The sequence below is a fragment of the Artibeus jamaicensis genome, unplaced genomic scaffold (assembly GCF_021234435.1).
Source record: "Artibeus jamaicensis isolate MK-2021 breed Jamaican fruit bat unplaced genomic scaffold, CSHL_Jam_final contig_2790, whole genome shotgun sequence".
Classification (NCBI taxonomy): Eukaryota; Metazoa; Chordata; class Mammalia; order Chiroptera; family Phyllostomidae; genus Artibeus; species Artibeus jamaicensis.
The window spans coordinates 359664-382620 of NW_026521616.1; the positions used below are offsets into that span (position 1 = coordinate 359664).

The 22957-nt window shown below is 39.7% G+C and overlaps 1 protein-coding gene across 2 annotated transcripts in view; it reads left to right on the forward strand.

Annotated features, from left to right (window-relative positions):
• The window catches only part of NLK (nemo like kinase), a 147547-nt gene extending 126253 nt beyond the window's left edge, over positions 1–21294 (forward strand). The window contains exons 7-11 of one of the 2 annotated variants that reach the window (XM_037162751.2): positions 1610–1711; positions 6606–6692; positions 16390–16588; positions 17520–17613; positions 19528–21294. In XM_037162751.2, coding sequence (XP_037018646.1) covers positions 1610–1711; positions 6606–6692; positions 16390–16588; positions 17520–17613; positions 19528–19582 — 537 coding nt within the window. In that variant the 3' untranslated portion in view covers positions 19583–21294. The remainder of the gene's footprint in view (positions 1–1609; positions 1712–6605; positions 6693–16389; positions 16589–17519; positions 17614–19527) is intronic. The other variant, XM_037162752.2, reaches the window with a different exon arrangement.
• The last annotated feature ends 1663 nt before the right edge of the window (positions 21295–22957 follow it).

Sequence of the window (22957 nt, forward strand, 5' to 3'; positions counted from 1 at the left end):
GTTGTTAACTGATTCATTAGAAACCATATATGCTGTGATCAACATTTAAATTTATTTCTCTGCTACATATTCAAAGTCTCCTTTTTTAAAGTTTACATCTTCAAAATTGATCTTAGCGATAAAAAACTTATAATGTAATGCTAAGTACTGTTGCCAGTATCCATTTCATTGTTCAATACTTTTGGGAAGTAGAGTTTAACAGACTTACCTGTGACTATAATGATCATATCTGGACATAAAAAGTTGCCACACGGAAAAGCTTAAGTAATATATTAAGGATCTTAGATTGCTGCTAAAAAGAACATATAAAGGAAAGTGTGAAGCAACTAGAATGAGATTCAGATATCTCATTTTTTAGAGAAATACATAGGTTTTGAGTTTGCCAGTGAGACATAGGCACTGAAGGGAAGCTCAAATCTATCATTGTTGTATTTTGGTGCGAAATGTCAAGATGTAAAATGGAAAAGGAGCAATTTCTAAATGGAAGTAACTTTCTGTAGCACTTTTTTGTATCTTTGGGAAATAAGTAGCTTACATGTTGCCATGCCAGACTTCATTAAAAATGTTTCTCATTCATAGGTCTGACCCATTTAATACAGTTTTCTGAATGTACCCATTTGTTTTCATGGGCCCGTCTTCCCCTTCTGCCTTTGAGTGTAGTTGTTAGGGGTCCAAAAGTATCACCAGCACATTTTCCCCAAAAACTTTGCACAGAGAGACTTACTTCTGTGCAAAACAAGCTACTTAAAGATCCCCGTTATTCTGGAGGGCAGTGGTTCTGATGGTCCCCCCACCTGTTTAGATAAGTGCAGGAAGAACTTGTGCTTTGTATGTGGCAGCTCCCACACCAGGAAAAGAAGTATTTTCTAGGTAAGAATTTTCCGTTTTGAAGGAATTGTAATGAAATGTTACTTCTAATTAGGTTATGAGGTTACAACAAATGTGGCACTACAGAACTTTGTGAAAGTACTTTGGTATTTACAAAGACTTGTTTGTGAGAAGACCATTTTTATTGGAGTCTTTTATTGTGTCCACTACTAAATGTGGCCTTAGCCAATGTCGTGGTTAGATCCTAAGTGCCACAGTTTCCAGTCAGTGTAACAGATTGCTAGCATGACAAGAATGTCAAGGAGTGTGTGACTGTCAAATGTTGACAGCTTAGCTTTAATTGCAGGTATAAACCTGTACGTATTTACTAAACCACAGCTGCCTGATTTGTGGATTATTTCCTTTATGAGCCTGAATCTATGTGAAGCATCAGAATCTATTCATTAACTGAAAATAATAGCCATTAGCCATCAGCTAAAGAGCACTTCACCTCTACAGGGATCATTGATTCTGTGGGACCGAGACACAGGGCAGACAGATGCAGACACCTACATTACTGTAGCCTTAAAAGGCCAAAACGTGTTTTCTGTATTTCTACCATATGGGTTCCTAATAAACATTTTTCTGTTTTCTTTAATAGTCTAAGAAATGAAAATAGGAACTTCTACTAGTTAATCTGGAACTTTCCTTAGGTTTATTTCCCCCAAATTTGGTCCTCCTCTCTAATGAAAAGTTGTTTTCATGAGCTTGCTGTATCCTCTGTATTTCGTGTTTCCTGTAGTTGGATTTGATCACAGATCTCTTGGGCACACCGTCACTGGAAGCAATGAGGACGGCTTGTGAAGGCGCTAAGGCACACATACTCAGGGGTCCTCATAAACAGGTAAAAGAAGGAAGAGGTATCTGTATTTAACCACCATCTCCTCGGGCAGGATTTTCCTTCCAGTAGAATAGTGAAGTGAGGATTTTTAAACAAAATCGTTAACTTGTAAGAGTTATTTATTCTCTATGTCATGTCCATAACTAAGAAAATGTTAAATATTGCTCTTCCTGGTGTGGCTCAGTGAATTGAGCACTGGCCTGTGAACCACCGGGTCGCTGATTCAATTCTCATTCAGGGCACATGCCCGGGTTGCAGGCCAATTCCCCAGTAGGGGGTACTTGAGAGGCAACCACACACTGATGTTTCTCTCCCTCTCATTCTCCCTCCTTTCTCCTCTCTCTAAAAATAAATAAGTAAAATTTTTTGAAAAAATGATTCCTACCTCATTAATATAAGTTATTACAATGATAAAGAGATTGTGGATGCGAGGACAACGTGTAATAGTGTCTGACATTCTAAACACTTAGTAAATATTAACACGGGTGTGGCTCGGTTGGTTAGGCATCGTTCTGCAAAGTGAACAGCCGCTGGGTCAGTTCCCAGGCAGGGCGTGTGCCTGGGTTCAGTCCCCAGTTGGGGTGTGAACAAGAGGCAACTGACCAGTGTTGCTCTCTCACATCGGTACGTGAACACGCATAGAAGTGGAACAACAAATCTGTGTATGTCTTTCCCTCTCTCTCCTTTTCTCTCTCTCTAAAATCAATAAATAAATATTTTTTAAGATCTTTTTTACTGAGAGTTAGTTATCCTTAGCTACCTCCCACATCATCCCATTCTCCTCTGGATTAATTAGATAGTATCTTTCCAGACATGTTTTTCTCTTCATTTATTTACATATATTTATACAAACAGAAATGCGTACTGTTGTTTGTTGTACTTCTTGAAAACTGTAGATATGCAGAGGAACCCAATTAACTATCCTTTTAAAGTCACAAATTACTGCCTCAAATTGACTTGTGTTGGTTGATCAGTATACACATTTCCATGCTGTGTAACAGTCAAGACTCTTCCCAGTGAAACTGGCTTAAGCAGAAAAGGAACTTACTGGCCCATGTAACTGAGAAGTTTTGAGTTCTAACTGATTTCTGGCCCTGCCGGCTTCAGGCAGTCAAGTGATGTTCCACACCAGGAATCTGACTCTTTCCTTTCCCGTTTTCCTGGGTGTTGGCTTCATTTTCAGACAGGGTTTCCCTTGCATGTTGGCAAAAACTGGAACCAGCAGGCCAGGCCTTTGTTCTACTAGCATAACCAGAAAGAATATTTGGAACTTCTGTGATTCAGTTAGGAATGTGTTTGGTTATAATAGAAAATCGTGCTTACAAAAAGAATTTTCTATCTCATGTATTGAAGGTAAATTAGGGAGAAGAGGACTGGAGTGTGTATTGGGTTAGCCATTCCAGGTCCCTACCTTGTTTCAGACCATGTACCCATCCTGGAGCCAGTCATGGAGCCCAGGGGAATAGGCCATTCGATATCCCAGGCCTGGGTCACGTGTCATCCTTGGCATTGGGAGGTGAAATCAAGGCCAGCCAAGCCATGAGAGCGTGAGAAGAGTGGTTCCCTAAAAGTCAGGGAATACTGAGGGGACAAAAACACTGTACGGTATTTTTTTTATTGTCATTTTTCTACAACTCAGAATCTTGGATGGAGAGAATCTTAGCTGCCGCAGCCCGAGTAAACATCTATTTAAGTAGATACTTGTTGAGGCAGTGACCCGTTGATAGGATTAAAAAGTCTAATTTAGTCCTTCTGTTCACCTTTTTGAAGATTTTCATTTTTCCTCAGATTGTTCCCAGCGAAGTGTGTCAGAAATAGATACAATATTTTCACTGAAGTTAAAATAGTACTGTCTCCTGCCCTACCTTACGTTTCATAGAATCAGAGTGTGTTAGAGAGTTCATTTAGTTGAAACTTCTTTTTTTTTCGGGTGGGAGTTTCTTTTATATAACCCCAGCGTGCTTACTGTTGTGCACTGTGCATTGTGCATGCGCAGTCAGTGTTGCTGGCTGACTACACAGCGTCTTTGCTGCCCCATGAAAATGTAAGAGGAGCATCTAACAGGACTCACAAAGGTTCGCCACCTTGACTGCAGGGGCCAGCACTCCACAGTTGGCTTAGCATGACTGTGGTACACCCATTTAGGACCCAAGTCCTGAAGCTCATTCTTGCTTCATTTTGCTGACAATTAATCTCAGTCATTAAAAGAGCACTCTTTATAACCCTTCCTGTCCTAGTGATTCAGCACTGGCACCCACCCACTCCTACATGCTAAGTGACTTACAAATGTGCAGAACAAAGAGAAAATGGACTGCTATATTTTTAAAAGGGGGAAAGTGATGTATGTAATGTTAGAGGAATTGGCAAAACCTTTTTTCCAAGTGGGATAGTTAGGGCATATTTTTAAGCATTCTATTTTTTCTCTTATTCAAAGTGATTCCACTACACTTGATAAGAAATATAAATTTGTCTAGTTCTGATACCCTGCACCCAACTGATTTTAATTATAATGGCTGGTGAATTAGAAGGAAAGATCATTGAATTTGAAATACAGCATCTCTAACGTTGTATCTTTCCTATGGGGTCAATGCTAGGAATTAAAGTACTAATGGTTATCTTAGTGGAGAGGTATCGGTATGGCTGAACTGACTATTCTTTTTCTCTGTGCTTTTTTTTTTTTAAGATTTATTTATTTTTAGACAGAGGGGAAGGGAGGGAGAGAGAGGTAGAGAAACATCTATAGGTTGCCTCTCCCTCACCCTCACCAAGGACCTGGCCCACAGTCCAGGCGTGTGCTGAGTTGAATCGAGCCAGGGACCTTTCAGTTTATGGGACGATGCCCGACCTGCTGAGCCATACCAGTCAGGTGTCTCTCTGACTCTTTTTAACATGTACATAAACCCAGAAAAGGATAAAGCATAGAATATGACTATTCTAGGATGAAATTAAACTTAGCCTCATTTTTAGCATATCTGTAAAGAAAGATTCAGTTTTGGGTGGGAGGGGTGTTTAAAATTTCAGGTAGTCCTAACATCCCCTCACTTGATTTTCATAGACTCCCTGTCTCATATCCAGGTGTCCTCAAGTCTTACAAATGTTGCCTTTTAATTTGTTCTCTATCCTGCATTCAGTGGCTCCTGGAACTTCTTGGTTATGTTTTCCTTGCCCACCAGAGAGGTGTTACTTATCTTTTTCCCCAGCACCTAGCCCAGGACCTGGCATTTGGAGGTGATGTTGGTAGGTAGGCAAGCCTGTGCTGGTGCAGCCTAATAGTTGAGAAAGCCAAAGTTCAGGTGATCTACCCAGGGCTATTGATAGCAGAGTTAGAATTTGAACCCATGTACTCTTGTACTCGGTCCAATATTCCCTTCTCTAAGCTATACCTCTGAAAATAGCATGAGGTATAGATTCACTTTGGAAAGTGGAAAGGAAAGAATTGCTTATGGTGAGATATTTGAGTCAGTAAGAATTGGCTGGAATTTGGCTGCCAACCTGCACAAGCCAGTGAAAAACAGTACAGCTACTCAGTCAAACCAAGAATCTGAATCTTTTAAGAATGTCAAAGTACTTCATTTTACATAACAAAAAATTCTTAGGGAGGAATAGATATCTGTTGAGGTATAAGTTAAAACCTCTTCCTTACACTCTTCACACACACACACCCCTTACCTTGACTAATACAAATAATTTCAGAGCCACCACAGACTTACATATTTTTAACAAAAATACTTCTCTGCCTGCAAACATGTAAATGCACCAAGGGATAATAAGTTGGTCTACAAATATTTGAATGCCAACTATATATGGGTTCTGTGTACATAAGGCTTTTTCTCTGTGGTAGTCTGGTCGAGTAATACTAAAGTAAACTTAAGAGACCATTTAGTCCAGCTTCCTCATTTAATACTTAAGAATACTAAGATTCAGACAGGTTGATTTAGCTAATTTGTTAGTGAACTAGAACTCCCATCCCATCTTTATACCCATCCCATCTTATCTCTGTTACTCCATGATCCTGAAGAAAACTTCTGTAAGTGAATGATTACCTCCTGAGGATTCTGAGGTGTCTAGTTCTTGTTGGATTTTCCTATGTGGCTTTGTTGGGAGGTGGCAGATATGCAAATCTTGTAGCAAGATTCTGAGGCTATGATTAAGATACAGTGAGACCTTTTAGTGTCACTTGTATGACAGAGCAGTGATGCCATTCACCTGTTCTGTCCCAACTCTCCAAGCAGTGCAATAGAAGCTTTATAAGCTCTGGCTTTTCAGGTCATAAGAGCCTTCTCCTTGCCTCAGTGCAGGCAGGTGAGATGTGGTCATGTGGACATGCCTAGCACTTAAGAAAGGCAACTATTGAGTGAGAAATCAAGTACTAAGGGCAAAATAGGTGGACCCAGTGAAAGCAAAGCTATGCTTTCTTAGAAGATTCCGTAACATCTTAAGTGTATTACAGCTCCTTTAGGACTGGTGTTTTAGCTTCATGGTAATGTTGCCATAAGATATAGTTCACATGCTTACTTTTTGCACCCTTACAGGCTTAACTTTGCCTGTGGCCAAGGAATTAAGTCCTTTTCTCCCACTCCTAGGAATGTTTGGTCTTACTTTCTTGCCAAAGCATTTACAGTACAAGGCTAATGGGAGCTCCAAATTTACAGGATTAGCTTTCATTTTCCATGGCTTTAACCTCCCAATTCATAATCATGCAAAAAAAATATGCTGCTGGAAGTCTGTGACTATTGTTGTTTTTAAAGACTGGTTAATGAGGGAAATATTCATTCCCTTTGAGTTTTGACTCATACGCATACATTTTTTGAGCTGGGTACTTACCGTGTCATAAATTAGCTACACTCGATATCTACGTATACTCATTTACATATTTGAATTCTTTATTTTTTCACAGCCATCTCTTCCTGTACTTTATACCCTGTCTAGCCAGGCTACACATGAAGCTGTTCATCTCCTTTGCAGGATGTTGGTCTTTGATCCAGTAAGTAGTGTTTATTTTTATATTTTGTAATGAATTTAAAATACTTTTGTTGTAGGAAAAAATATCAAGAGATGGACAGTGTAAATAATGACTTCTCAAAAGATAGACTTTCATCCCCAGTTTCATGTATATCATGCTCACTCATCACACAAAAGTTTGATTATTAACACATGAGAGCTGAGGTGAAGAGAGATAAGGAACTAACTGTACCATCCTTATTTACTTCTATTTGTAAAAGGAGTTTGACACCAAGTTAAATCAAGGGAAAAAATATTAACATTATTTGAAAAAATCTGCCTATTATACTGCATGAGGAAATGTTTACTCTTTAACTTGTTGCGAGGGTGGTTTTTCCAAATGCCATTTTTTGGACTTGACTCCTTTGACTCAGTTCTGCTCTTCATTTATTCATTCATCCAAAGAATATTTATTATTGACATCTCTGCCAATAACTATTGTCAAAAAAGAACCAAAAATGGAAACATTTATTTTTTTAATTACATTTTATGGATTATGTTATTATAGTTGTCCTGATTTTTTTCCCCTTTGCGCTCTTCCACCCAGCACCCCCCACTCCCTCAGGCAATTTCCCCCACCATTGTTCATGTCCAAGGGTCATGCATATAAGTTCTTTGGCTTCTCCATTTCCTACACTGTACTTTACATCCCCCTGGCTGTTCTGTAACTACCTATTTGTACTTCTTAATCCCCTCACCTCTTCACCCATTCTACCATACTCCCCCTTCCATCTGCAGCCATCAAAACACTGTCTGTATCCATGAGTCTGTCCCTGTTCTTGTTTGCTTAGTTTGTTTTTCAGATTTAATTGTTGATCGATTTATAATTTTTGCCATTTTATTGTGCATAGTTTTGGTCTTCTTTTTTTAAAATAAGTCCCTTTAACATTTTATATAATAATGTTTTGATGATGGTGAACTCCTTTAGTTTTTTGGTTGTTTTGTTTTTGGGTGTTTTTTTTTTTGTCTGGAAGCTCTTTATCTGCCCTTTGATTCTCAGTGATAGCTTTGCCAGGTAGAGCAATCTTGGTGGTAGGTCCTTGCTTTTTATCACTTTGAATATTTCTTGTTGCGTACAAGGTTTCTTTTGAGAAATCAGCTGACAGTCTTATGGGAACTCCCCTGTAGGTAACTAACTGCTTTTTTCTTGCTGCTTTTAGCATTCTCTCCTTATCTCTAACCTTTGGCATTTTAATTATGATGTGTCTTGGAGTGGGCTCTTTGCACCCATCTTGTTTAGGACTCTCTGTGCTTCCTGGACCTGTGTATTTCCTTTACCAACTTAGGGAAGTTTTCTTTCATTATTTTTTCAAATAGATTTCCAGTTTCTTGCTCTTTCTCTTCTCCTTCTGGCACCCCTATGATGCAAATGTTGGACCTCTGAAATTGTCCCAGAGGCTGCTTATACTGTCCTCATTGTTTTGGATTCTTATTTCTTCTTGTTGCTCTGATTGGTTGTTTTTTGCTTCCTTATGTTCTGTGTCATTGATTTGATTCTCAGCTTCATCCACTCTATTGTTGATTCCCTGTAAATTGTTCTTTATTTCAGTTAATGAATCCTTCATTTCTTTTTTTTAATATATTTTTTATTTTATTGATTATGCCATTACATTTGTTCTATTTCCCACCCTTCATTCCCCTCCACCCTACACACCCCTCCCCCACCATTCCCCCCCTTTAGTTCATGAACATGTGTCTCAAGTTCTTTAGATTCTATATTTCCCATACTATTCTTGCCCTCCCCCCTATCTATTTTCTACCTACCGTCTATGCTACTTATTTTCTGTACCTTCTCCCCCCTTCTCCTTGTCCCACTCCCCTGTTGCTAACCCTCCAAGTGATCTTCATTTCTATGGTTCACTCCTGATCTAGCTGTCCTCTTAGTTTCCTTTTGTTTTAGGTGTGGTTGTTGATAACTATGAGTTTGCTGTCCTTTCACTGTTCATCTTTTTTATCTTCTCTTTCTTAGATAAGTCCCTTTAACATTTCATATAAGGGTTTGGTGATGATGAAGTCCTTGACCTTATCTGAGAAGCAGTTTATCTGCCCTTCCATTCCAAATGAAAGCTTCGCTGGATAGAGCAATCTTGGATGTAGGTCTTTAGATTTCATGACTTGAATACTTCTTTCCAGCCCCTTCTTGCCTGTAAGGTCTCTTTTGAGAAATCAGCTGACAGTCTGATGGGAACTCCTTTGTAGGTGACTGTCCCCTTATCTCTTGCTGCTTCTAGGATTCTCTCCTTCATTTTAATCTTGGCTAATGTAATGATGTGCCTTGGTGTGTTCCTTCTTGGGTCCAACTTCTTTGGGACTCTCTGAGCTTCCTGGATTTCCTGGAAGTCTATTTTGTTTGCCAGCACAGGGAAGTTCTCTTTTATTATTTGTTCAAATAAGGTTTCCACTCGTGACTGTTCCTCTTCCCCTTCTGGTACCCCTATAATTCGGATATTGGAGCGTTTAAAGATGTCCTGGAGATTCCTAAGCTTCTCCTCATTTTTTTGAATTCTTGTTTCTTCATTCTTTTCTGTTTGATCATTTTTTCCTTCCTTCTGGTCCACTCCATTGATTTGAGTCCCAGTTTCCTTTCCATTACTATTGGTTTCCTGTGCATTACCATTCATTTCAATTAGTTTAGCCTTCATAAGTTCCTCTAATTTGTGACTGAAATGAACCAGTTCTGTGAGCATCCTTATCACCAGTGTTTTGAACTGTTTATCTGATAGTTTGGCTATTTCTTCATTGCTTAGATTTATTGGCTCTGGGGCTCTGAGTTCTTCTTGAGCCATGTTTTTATCTGTTTGTGCCTGTTACGTATGAGGAGAGGTGCCTTAGGCGTTCACCAGGGTGGGGCCACCCAGGTCGCTAGTTTGTGACGCTGTATGTGGGGGTGGGGTCAGAGGGAGCAGTGGCAGTCCTCTCTGCTTGTCCAGTCCGCCTCACCACTCGCCCCTGCCTGTTTATCTGAGCGCAAATGTGCGAGCCCGCCGCCCTGTGCCACGAGGACTCAGTGCTCGCCTGAGTGTGGACTGAGTACACCCTCCTCTTGTAGTTGAGCCTTCATTGCTATTGGCAGATCAGTGGGAAGATTTACCCAGGCCAGTCAGCTGTAAGGATTGTCTGCGACCGCTTATCACCAACCTCTGCCCTGTGTGGAGGATCAGCTGTGCAGGTGCTCAGTGGTGGTACTCTGACATCTGTAGCTGTGCAGTGGGCACACTCTCCCTGGGGTTTCCTGGGTTGTGCAGGCCAAAGACAGCCCCCACCTGTGTTTTGCCCATGGCCACCATGCTGAGCTATAAATCAATTTGAGAGGGCTGCTACTTATGCTGGGCTCAGAGATTTTCAGGCAAAGCCAAGCCGTGAATCAAATCTAGGCTAGCTGCTGCTAGTGCCAGGTCTGGGACCACTTCGTAAGAGGTATGGGGGCCCGAGGGCTTGCTGAGGCTGGCTGGTAATTTGTTTGAGAGGATTTAGGAAGTTTTGAAACATGAGCCAAGACCATCCATCCATATGGAAAAGCAGCTTGGGTAGGCCCATAAGTTGGGTAGGGCAGAGTCTCTGGGGATCTCCAAGGCAGGTCAAACAGTCTCAGGAATGGCACCAGCTTGCCAGCTCTGTGGGGGAGGATTTAGAAAAGGGACAGTGGCCTCTGCTTGCCTTGATGCCAAACACTTCAGTTTCTCCTAGGATATGCCACTGGTAACTTTCAAGCTGCTACCCCTGGTGCCGGAGCTTAGAGGGAATGAGTCTGAGTAGACAAATCCATGTGCAGGTTCTTTAAGAGGAACTGCTTGGGACTCCAGCACTTTCTCCCACCAAGTCAACCCACACTGGTTTTGCAGCCAGAAGTTGTGGGGACTTATCACCCGGGTGTGGGCCTGGGACTCCTCACTACCAAGATATCCTTCCCAAATTCTTACCCAGTGCCTGTGAGTGAGGGACCAGCCCATCTGTGTCTCCACCCCTCCTACCAGTCTGGATGGATGTGATTTCTTAATACTATAGTTGTCACACTTCCATTCAACTTGATTTCTGCTGGTTCTGAGTGATGGTTGTTCTCTATTTTACTTGTAATTTTTATGTGGTTGTGCAAAGAGGTGAGCCATGTCTGCCTACATCACCATCTTGACAAGAAGTCAACTTGGAAGCATTTAGAAAAGAAAATTTTCCTTACCAACAATACAAGGAAGTCACCAAATACAAAAACAGTGGGTATTTAAAGGGAGGAAATACCCACAAAATTAACAGTTATTACATTAACATTGGTCTGTTTGTGATGAGAAAGCAGCAACTGTCGCACATGAGTATCAAATACACAAAGATCAGAACTATGTGGACATCAGCATAACAAAAATTAGGGATAAAAATGTTTTGTTAGGGAGTACATGTTTGTGAGAAACAGTCTGGGTTTATTATTTGGGGGGACCAGAACCAATCAGCAACAACGTAATTTTTGTTACATCTCAGGGTGTATCATAGACTTTTATTTGTTTGGTGTTTGTTTTTGTTTTTCTGTTTTTTATTTATTTTGCTATGTGAGGTGCTTAGTTATACAGAAGCAAGATAAAGTGGCAATTCTCAATTCCACAGTCCCTCCTTGTGGTCAAGTTCCTGCCATTAAGGACAGTGCCAGCCACATAACTTTCTCAATGGGATAGTGATTTAGCATCATTAGTTTGGTATTTTGATTTATTTGGCAAGTTTATCTATATAGCTATCAGGAGATGTTGATTAATACATGAAGACTTTTTATATGGTTAACAAAACTAGAGTCACATGAACTTCAAGCTTCAGAGTCTGCCCACAGAGGATTTTGTAAAGGCCCTGAGGTTGAAATTTACTTTTATGTGTCAGAAATATCTTAGTCTCTATATTAGTTCTATTTACATTAAGAGCCAAGAACCATGTACTAGTAGTTCACCTGTACTAGGTTTTTCCTTTATGTGTATCTGTAAGATGTCCTCTTGTCAGAAAAGATCCCATGTTTATTAATGCTCCTCACCTGCCAGGAGCTCATAGTCTTTACAGCCTTAAAGCTGGAAGGTCCTCAGTCATAGAGCAGATACCACACACGTTATCCTGGGAGGCCTTTTAGACATCAGTTCTGCATGGAAATGTAGTCCTTATCTCTAACACTGGGATTGTCATACCTAATTTAATGAAACATGATGTCATATTTACAGATCAGGTATATCTATAAGTAGGAGGTAAGATGTATCTGGTAAAGAGAATAGATTCTTACTGAACCTAAGTAAATAACTACTTAGTCATTAAAAAAATAATAAAGGAATTTAGTTAAGGTACACTACATAATATTTAACCGTTTTTATCATCATCTTATAGAATAAGGCCAACCAATAAATGTAATTTTAACAGAATTATTATTTTTAAATTGGCTTGATGCTGTATTAGTTTATGATTACCCTTTTAAAAGAATGTTTTAACCTGTTAAATTGAGGGTTAGCAATAGAACATAAACCATAATTAAATCAGTTTATTTAGCCTGCAGTAATTAATTAATTCTTATTTTGTTGATCTTGGGTTAAACAGTCTATTGCCACGTGTCTCCTGCTGGACTGAAACATTCCGGAAATCCTGGCTCAGTTACTTGGTTCAATCTAAGAAGTGGCTGTCTGTGGTGATGATCTGTTATACTCATTAATTTATACCGTTAAGACAATGGTCAGGAATACCATCTGATAACAGTCCTTTACCGAGGTCCTCATGATATTTCTTAAGGAATACTCAATTCCCGATCTTAGGGAGCCTTTAGGCAAATATAAGAAAAAAGCAGCAAGTGTCTATCAAAGGATGATTAAGATTAAAAGTCCCTGGTTCTTTTATTGTAATAATATCAACAATATTGGAGAGTGGGTTATAACAATAAATTTATAAAGATGTAATTAACTATTACCTCAAAATAGTGAAGACATTAGCCCTGACCGGTATGGCTCAGTGGGTTGAACATCGTCCTGCAAACCAGAAATGGTCCCCAGTTCAATTCCCGGTCAGAGCACAGCCCAGGGTTGCAGGCCAGGACCCTGGTTAAGGGTGTGCGAGAGGCAACCAAATGATGTTTCTCACTCTCGTTCTCCCTCCCTTTCCCTCTTTAAAAATAAATAAAATCTTTTTTATAAGATGTTAAACAAATGTCCAGAGACCTTATTCTATCTAAACTATTGCAGTAGTTACAAGCAATATTTTTAAAGCACAACAATAATTATTAGGAATTTAGAAAAATTATTCATTTTCCCCTTGACAAAAACATACCTATTATCTTGCATACATATCTTCAACCATCACAAAGTATTCTACATCTTTAAAAAAATGTACGTGTAGCCCTGGCTGGTATGGCTCAGTTGGTTGGAGAGTTATCCCTACACCCAAAAGTTGGGGTTTCAATTCCCAGTCAGGGCACATGCCCAGTCAAGGCGGTCATGTCAGTCTCTGGTCAGGGTGCATATGCAGGGCGTGCAGTGGGTCTTTCTCTCTTTCTCTCTTCTCTCCCCTCCCTCCCCCTCCTTCTCTGTAAAATCAATAAACCTATTTTTTAGATTTGTTATAAAATATGTGTACTTCAACCCAAAGATACATACTTGTACATCTTTTTAGCCATTTATTATTGGCTACTCTATAATGTATTAATGAAGAGCCCAGGTATATTAAAATTAAAATTACCAAGTATTAACTCAAATTGATATTAGTAAAGTCTTAATGTTAACTGAGCATCAGAAGATTAAAACTTAAGTTGATACATTAAGTCCTTATGATGTATAATATTCTAAAAACGAATTTCTTTTTAGGAAGAAATTAGCTATTACCATTCATCTAATTTATTTGAACACATAATTTTGAAATTCCACAATCTTAAACTATTGGTTTACCTAACTAGCAAAACCAGCAGGAAAAAAAAAAGTTAAATTCAAAATGATTAGGCTTTTTGAGAGAAATTAACCTAAAAGTTGTATAAACTAGAATATTCTGCATATTATTATTTGTACATGGCAACACAGTCAGGAAAAAAACAGTTTGTTTTTGCATATGCCATTCTTTTCTATTATAGTTTACATTCAATATTATTTTGCACTAATTTCAGGTTAGCATAGCAGTTCAACAATCATATACTTTACAAAGTGTTCCCCCTGCTATTTCCAGTACCCACCGGGCCCCACACATTCATTATATTATTGACAGCATCTCCTATGCTGTACTTGACGTCCCTGGGACTTTTGTAACTGTCAGTCTGCACTTCTCAGTCCCTTCGCCTTTTCCACCCAGTTTCCCAAGCCCCCTCCCAAAAACAGAGATGTTTTTAAATTTTTGTAAGTATTAACTTAGACTGATTTATTCGAAGAGTCGTTTTGAGTGGAAATAATCACATGACCTCTTTATCCTACACAGTTATATATATATTTTGCTTCATACTTTGTAACCTGGTACCAAGGGTATTATTTTAACTCACAGGTAAAGCCTTTTTAATCTTTGAGTTACAACTTTAGAAAGAATATTTTTCTAAGAGCTAACATATTAAATATACAAGGAAGAATAATGTTTTTAAACAAACTTTTTATTTCCTTTTGTCCTAGCTGTGTTAATATTCTTTCTAAAAGCCACTTGGAATGGGAGTTTGCTCCATTTTAAGAAATATCATAATATGACATATTAACTCCCTTCAGAAGTGTATTAATTTGTTTACTTAGAAATGTTTTAAATCTATACAATGGAAAATTTTATCAATTCTATCAGAACCAGAAGAGCCAATTATGATAAAGCAACAAAATCTAGGATAGAAACAACTGTCCATATCTGCTGACCAGTTTAAAGAAACAAGGTACATACAATAAGTACCCTAGGTATGTAGGACACAATTAAGCACCATTTGGTCCTTCAAAAGAACACCATTACTGAAAACTGATTAAGTGTGATTTATTTCTCAATTTAGCAGGACAGTTTTTTTATCCTTTTGGTGTCCATACCCTTTACAAAATGACGGTCTCCTTTCTTTGACCTTGTTTCAGAAGTCCTAAATAGACTTAAGTTGGTTAGAGAAATGAAAGTTGATCACTGCATGCCAGGGATTTGAAATACTTTTTGTTCACGGGCTTCTCTTAGTTAAGACCTGTTAGAAGGCTTCTTACTAGTATACAAAGATCTTTCAAATGCTGAGCATAGTATCAGTAGTTGGGAAAACACCAAAATCTTTTCAACCCTGCATTCTCAAATTTCAGGAAATATCAGAACCCTCCGGGAAACAAACAAAAGACCAACAGGGAAGTCAGATTCCAGCTGCTAGTGGCACCTCACAGGACCCCAATTTCTGACATCTGCCACCTGACAAAAATGACTTAATAGTCAGATGACAAAATTAAAACCCAGACTCAGTCACTGCTTCCACCAGTGTGGACACCATCAGCCATGTTAAATCGGAAACAGAAACAGAGTTGGCCAAGAACCAGACTTAGTGAGCGAAAGCCAGAGAGCTCAGGCCCACACGCGGGACTGCCAGACGCTCCGCGTGGAGGAGCCCGGTCCCAGGCAAGGTGTGCTGTGGGCCAGCTGGTGTCTTTTGAAAAGGTTCTGACAGTAGATCTTTATCCCGGTGCAACCTGCAGAAATAGCTGGACTCATTTAGAGAAAAAAAGAAAAATTCCCTTGCTAAGTTAATCAGACTTCGTCTGGATCACCAAGTACAAAAACAACGGGAACAAAACCAAGGTCGTCAAGTTTACATTGCCTGTTCATGGTGGGTGGGTAGCAGCTTTCCTTTGTGATCGTCACATCCGGAAAGACCAAGACACGCCTTTTAAAGTTTTAACGTCGGCACAGGAAAACGTCAGAGGTGAAAGTGTTTCAGGGAAATCCAGGTTTATGGGAAATAGTTAACATTTTATTATTTGGGGGACGAGAACAAGTGAGGTGATTGGGGTCTTGTTTTGGGGTTCTTGTTTGTTTGTATGAAAAATGGTTTTCTTTTTTAAAATCATGTTATGGGAGGCATTTGATCATATTGGAAGTAGGGCAGAGTCTCGGTTTTCCTGCTCTCTACTATGGGGTCTATCCTTAAATCCTTTAAAATTCACTTCTCTCAGTGGTATTTATGTCCACCAAGCTCAGTTTTTTTTATCAACCTGAAAACTAAGTATATTAAGTATTCTGGTCCGAAGTGTCAGAAACCCACAGGCTGCTGACATGCGGACTGAGGTGGGTATTAGACCCTGGCACTCAGACCGCTCTCTCTGCTGCCTGAGTCCAACAGCTTTCAGATAGGCCTTCGCCCTCGTTGATTTGCTGCTTTAACAGAGTAATTAAGTTTCAAGCAGCTTTGTAAAATTGCCACTGTGATCACATCTCTTCTAAATGCTAAGGCATGTTTAGAAAATGTAACTGTTATTTAAGATGCAAACTTTTCCCTTTCAAAGCATTACATATTTAAATGTCATGATATTTGTCATTTCTGACCCTGCATACATTTATTGCAAGGTAGGAACTTTTCAGCATCTTAGCAGAAAGTCACTTCATACTCTCTCAACTGCTGCTTTACCCACCTCTGAATTCAGTTATCCCCCTAAACACAGGATACACCATAAAATATAAGCAGTTACTGTGTCTTATAAAGATCTTGTGTAGACAGTCATGTTTATCTGTGGTGTTGATGTGCTGGTCTCTAAATTTGGTTGCAGTCCAAAAGAATATCCGCTAAGGATGCCTTAGCCCACCCCTACCTAGATGAAGGGCGACTACGATATCACACATGTATGTGTAAATGTTGCTTTTCCACCTCTACTGGAAGAGTTTATACCAGTGACTTTGAGCCCGTCACCAACCCCAAATTTGATGACACTTTTGAGAAGAACCTCAGTTCTGTTCGACAGGTTAAAGGTGAGTGTCTTTTTTTGACCTTCAGCCTGGAGGGATCACTATTAACACTTCTCATCAGGTGGCCATGAAAAGCTGGGACCTGGATGGTGACCAAAGCTGCTCCATAGGTTCATTTCACAACCCTGTGTATAACCCTTTTGTTCAGGGCTTGTGTGCCAAGAAAGCTGTGTGTTACAAAAACGCTGATTTGATGCTCCATCCGGGGGAAGGTCAGGCAAAGGAAAGAATCTTTTTTTCTTGTTTTTAAAGTTCATTTACTTAATGACTGTAACTCAGTATATTTAATGTGTATTCACTAAGTGCAATTTATTTCATTGAATGAAATACATTGGGCTTTTTAGTATAACATGCAAAGTTTTTAAAAAGATAAATATTCACTGAAGGAATCATTCCGGTGATGACAAGAGAAGGAAATCTGCTAGACTCATAAAATTTCCTGATACAATCTCCTATTGGGGTTAGGGTGTGGTGGGGGTTTTGGACATCCACGATTCTGAATGATTTGAGTGTGTGCTCTAGGGCATTTTAAGAGAGAGAGTAGTCCCCAAAGTAACCAGCCCCAAACTGTATACCTAAATATCATGGTTTTTTAAGTGATTTTCAAAAAGGCAGTAATTACCAGTAATTAGGGAAGTTCATTCATAATGCCAAACCCTGTGGAGTCGCTCTCAGTCTACGGACCATTTTCTTCTCCCACTGTCGGGACCTCCGCTCAGTGTAATGCCACTTGGGGGGTTTGGCCCATGTTGAGCAGCAACTGTCATTTTGGTTTCGGGAAATTCCCGCTGGATTCAGCCTGATAGATGGCATGTGTCTGATTGAATAAACTCGTAAGAAAAGCTTTTCTGATGCCGGCCAGCGTTAGCTGAGAACCCATCACTCCCAAACCTGCAAATGGACGTGCCTTATGTGATGTTTGTTTTCTCCACAGAAATTATTCACCAGTTCATTCTGGAACAGCAGAAAGGAAACAGAGTGCCTCTCTGCATCAACCCTCAGTCTGCTGCTTTTAAGAGCTTTATTAGGTAACTATATGGATGTAATTCTAACTTCCTTGTTAGAATTGAAAGGATGCCATTGTGATTTTGTTACTCAGCATATTTCTGTTTTTGTTTAGATTAAGTAACATAGATAAAAGGTCCAACAGAAAGTTTCTGTTAGGAACTTTGGCTTTAGTCCAAAGTATATTAAAATGGAAGCCTTAGTTCTTACACTACAGCCAATTCACTGCGGCTGCTTGGGCAGTTTTTTCCCAGATGACCATTGTGCCGCCCGATCGTGTGCGTGGGGTCCTCCTGCAGCTGCAGTGCGGCCACTGTCCTGGAGGCAGACACATTCGTCCGGGCTCCCACTGCCATCCCCACCACCGCCATAATAAGTGCAGGCAAGGAAATTGTTTTTACAGGCAGACTGCTGGCTTGTCCCATGGGCTTAGTGCTTACAGAGCTATAAGCCTGCTTTGGAACCTAGCAAGCTTCATTCTCTTTGTCATTTCCTTCTCAGTCTCTTTTTCCCTAACTCCTTGTATCAGTCAGGGTTCAGGCACTAGAAAGAAACCACACCCAGTAAAATGTAATAACGAGAGGCATTAACTAAGGAAAGAGAATGAACAAGGAAGAAATGAAGAACTTAGAGGAGGCCCCTTGGGTGGACCTCTCTGGGCATGATACAGTTGTCAGACACACCCCCTGAGGGTGGTGCAGAAACTTGCCAGAATGTGTGGGCAGGCCAGAACTGGGCCTTTCACATTAAAAAAAAAAAAAAAGAGGCACACTGGAACCAGAAAGGGCTGCTGCTTCCTAATGCTGTGGCCTTGCAGTGCCTTCCCAGCACCCTGTGTTGACAAAGGCTCCCAGTGAGCCAGATGGCAGAGGAGAAGTGCGAACGGGGTCTGGCTCGGGGATCACAGAGCAGGACAGAGAAGGGTGATTTTGGGTCTGAGGGGCTTGCTCCTTTCTTCCCTGCCTGCCTTTCCCCCTCCCCCTTCCCTCTTCTCCTGGTTTCTCTTTCCCTTCCCCTCACTTATGCTTTAATTGGCCTTGGTGTGGTATTGAAGTTAACCAAAGTCAAGATTTTTTGTTTAGAATTTATAAATCAGGGTGACGTCATTTATTCTATGGAATAAATATATGTCAGTAAAATAAGGGATTAAGTTGTATTTTTATACTTCTCTATGGTGTAAAATTACTTTGTTTTAATTTTTTCCCCTAAGAGTCAGTGACCCAGTCAATCAAGGGTTTTTAATATCTTTCCAGGTGCAAGTTACTCATTATTCTGGGCCCCAGGGGAGCAAAGGGGTAACATACACTCCCTCGTGTTTATAATCTAGTTGGCAAGGTTAGACAGACATGTGAAATAACTGATCAAACAAATCTGTGGGTAACAAATGCCAAATGATTATCCACTACTACTCAATTAATACTTGGTAAAGAGCTTATGAGGCTCATTCAAAATAGGTCCTCGCCAAACGTCACTGTATTTTCAGAGGCTACTTTTAAATGGGTAAGTCTGCATCCTTTAGGATTGTTTTCTGATCGCTTATAAGTATTATTATTTACAGTAGCTACCATTTACTTTATATTATGAACTAGGCACCGTGGAAGCACTATACATGCGTTATCTCATTTTATTCATCACAGTAGTGTTACCGCTTTCCAAAAGAGGAAAGATGAAGGACTTTGCTGTGTCACACAACCAGTAAGTGACATGTTGGTTTTCAAGACCATGTATTTCTTAGGCACTGTACCATGTCGCCTCACTAAAACTGTAGATCCTTCAACTATTTGGAACAAATGCAACTTGAGAGAAGTTAAAAGAAACAGAAATAAAAGTCCACAACTGGACTTCACAAATTTTTAAAGGAAGAAAGGAAAACAGGCAGCTGCGAGTTGCCCTTTGGGCCGTTACCATGTTCTCACCGCGTCTCCATTTTTTTCTAGTTCCACTGTTGCTCAGCCGTCTGAGATGCCCCCATCTCCTCTGGTGTGGGAGTGACGGTGGAAGATAACGTACTACTGAAGATGTAATGTAGCTTTCCACTGGAGTCTGGGATTTGCAATTCTGGAGGTTAATCATGCTTGTACTGTAATTTTACTAATGAAGTTTTAAATTAACAACCACTACTTGTATGATATGAATAATATTTAGAAATGTTACTAGACTTTTAATCTTGTAAAGTGGTTGTGCTTTTAGAAGAAAAATATTTTACCCAGAGTTGCACATGTTTTATGAATTTAGTGCAGCTATTATGGCTCACCTCAGAACAAAAGAGAATTGAACCAAATTGGGGAGTTTGGGGTTTTGTGTTTTTGTTTTGTTTTGTTTTTCTTTTTTTAAATGAAGTGAGATTGTTCACACACACACACACACACAAGACAGTCATACCTTTTGATATTTGAGCCATTCCTGAAAATTATGGGTTTTCTAAAATGAAAGAATCTAGAAACCTTGCCTGCGACCAATCATGGAGCCACGTGAGCTGATCGTGGCTGCACCGGGGGGAGGGGCATGCCACCTGATGATCAAGCCCTATAATTAGCTTCTCATTAGAGCCGTGACGGTGACGTGTGCTGTCTCAAATCCAATGTTGTGGGTAGAGAGAATGAGTTTGTGACTAGGAGAGACTAAACTTCTGTTTTCCTTACCCGGTATAAATATATATATATATTTAATCTATTTTTATTAGAAGTTTTTCTGCTCTTTCTTACATAAAAGAACCCCCCAGCATGCATCTTTCATGTGTGTAAATAACTCATTTCTGGGCTAATTTCAGAAGAACCCCGACATTGCTGTATAGAGAGAGAACTAGCTTGCACATTTTAGGTCTGTGAAATTTTGTGAGACTTTTCCTGCACTGGACAATAAAAATAAATAAATAAAAGACAAAAACAAATTTTAAAAAAATTTAAAGCCACAAAAAAAAGGCACATAGGGAATTATGTCAAATGTGTTTGTGTCCTTAGGCAAAGCTGTGGGAGTCTTGAAAAGTCACAGTAGTAAATAACTTATTACTTTTTGACAATTCTTTCTTCTGTTGGAACACTGAATTCTCCTGTGCATATGTATATATGAATACAAATCGAAGGCCTCTACCTCCTGGAGTTACACAACTTGGCTTGTTTACCTCCACATGCTGATGATGACTATTTTTTTTTAAGTTCAATGTGGAGACTTGAAACTTGAATGTCCCTTCCAACTTTTATATTAAAAATAAAAAGACAAGAAAATTGAAGATCGTTTTTCACCTGTACAAGGAATATTAATGGATCGTCTTAAAATTGGTTTAGGAAAAAACCTTGGTGTGTGTTATGGACAGTTAACTGTTAAAGTTATTGTAAGTTATCTGTATTTAGCAGAGAGTATTTTCATCTTGAGTGATCTGAGCTGAATTTGAAGACTATTAATAAGTTATGTTTGGAAGTTTTAACTTCAATGAAGTAATTATTTGCTGTGAAAGAAACAAACATTACTAAACAAAGATGGTGCAATATCTTTGTTTTTTTTTTATGAGGCTCCTGAGAATCAACCCAACTGAAGCATTTCAATTCACTTGAATGAGAAACGTGTTTAGTATCAAAAGAGCCCAAGAAGACACTGGTGTGAAAGGTACAATCTCAGAGGTTGGTCAGTTACCGTGGCACACTTACTGGTCACTTTGTACAATGTAGATTTGAAGTACAGTGGTGAAAACATTAAATGTGACATTTGAAAAAGACGTGTCCTCTGTTTATTTCAGTTTCTGTTTTTTGGTTTCTCTTCAGTACAACTTGTCTATACTGAATTTGCAAAGTTTTAAGACATTTTCTATTTATATTCCTGCTTAGATCTTTGAGGAAATTAGATGTGCTTTTTAAAAATCTTCTGAGCCCTGGCCAGCGCGACTCAGTTGGTTGGGTGTCCTTCCACGGCAGAAGGTCACCAGTTTGATTCGTGGTTGGGGCACATGCCTGGGTTATGGGGCCAGTCCCAGTTGGGGCGTGTGTGAGGGGCACCTGATTGATGTTTCTCTCCCTCTCTTTCCCCATACCTTCCTCTTTTTCTAAATAAATGGATAAATTCTTTAAAAAATAAAAAATAAAAATCTTCCCAGAAACTTTAGCTTGCCAAAAACATTTTGAAAACTTAACTGATATCAAAGACACTGTGCTTTAAATATATATAATTTGAAAGTCCAAACTGGAGAGCCTAATATAGTGGTTTTCAAACTTGTTAAAATCAAGGAACCCTATTTTCATGTGAACTCAAACTCCAGCACAGTAAACAAAAGGGGTCTACTCTAAACGAAGCAGACTGCTGGGGGGACTGGCCCCTCCCTCTTCCTGTCTGCTTCAGGAAGACTCCCGGGTCCGTGGTGTGATTGAGACCTGACACCAGACTGACTTCAGAATACTTGCCTGAGGCTCGGTAAAGCCCCATTGCTCCTGGGTTTGTAGAGGGCCTGTCTTTCTCCCTGTCTTTTCTTGATTTAGCAAAATGGATGGATTTTCTTTTTCTGACATGGCAGGGAGTTGACTGTTTTAACTCATCTAAATATAAATACACGCATTAATTTACTCAACAAACTTTTGAATACCTGCCAAGTGTAAGAATTATAAGGAAGCCTGTTTAATAGCAGTGCTTATGTAAGAAAATTGGTTTTCATCATTTATAGGAAAGCGTTATGAATTGCACATGTAACCCTTTGAAACTAAAGTTGTTCACAGGTAGATAGTAGAGAAAATACACTGACCTGTTCCCACTGGGACCTGCTCAGGTAACCAAGGATTATGTGCCTTATTTAATTGTCAATAATTGCACAAACGTGGTGTTTCTACAGCCAGTGGAGTCAGTCTGGACAGTAAGTTAGGGCTCTGTTCAGCTGCACTTTGCATCAGCTTTGAGATTAAGGTAGCTGTTGGGAGCTACCTGTGTCCTACTATGCTCCAATAACATCTAGACATCACATTGGGAAATGGACTCCTCTAGAGTCTTCTCCGAAGTCTTTGACTCCCCACCTCTCCTTCTGTAAGCAGTCTTCCCTTGGCGTCTGTGACACCGTTGTTTTCTCCACTTTGGGGGCCACAGCTCTCCCTAACAGTCTCCTCCTTCTGCTTAATCGTCACACTTGTGTGTTCCCTGGGCGAGGGACCAATCCTGGGTTTTCTTTCTACTCCAAAGCCAAGGGTCCTTGACTTCGCTACTTGGTAGAATTGCCTGGAGAGGTTTCAGAAATCCCAGTGCTTGGGCTACATCCCAAACCAATTAAATCAGAATCTCTAGAGACAAGGCCCAGCATCGATTTCGTGCCATGGGTTTGGTTTGGTTTGGTTTGGTTTGGTTTGGTTTGGTTTGGTTTGGTTTGGTTTGGTTTTGTGCAGCCAGGGTTGAGAG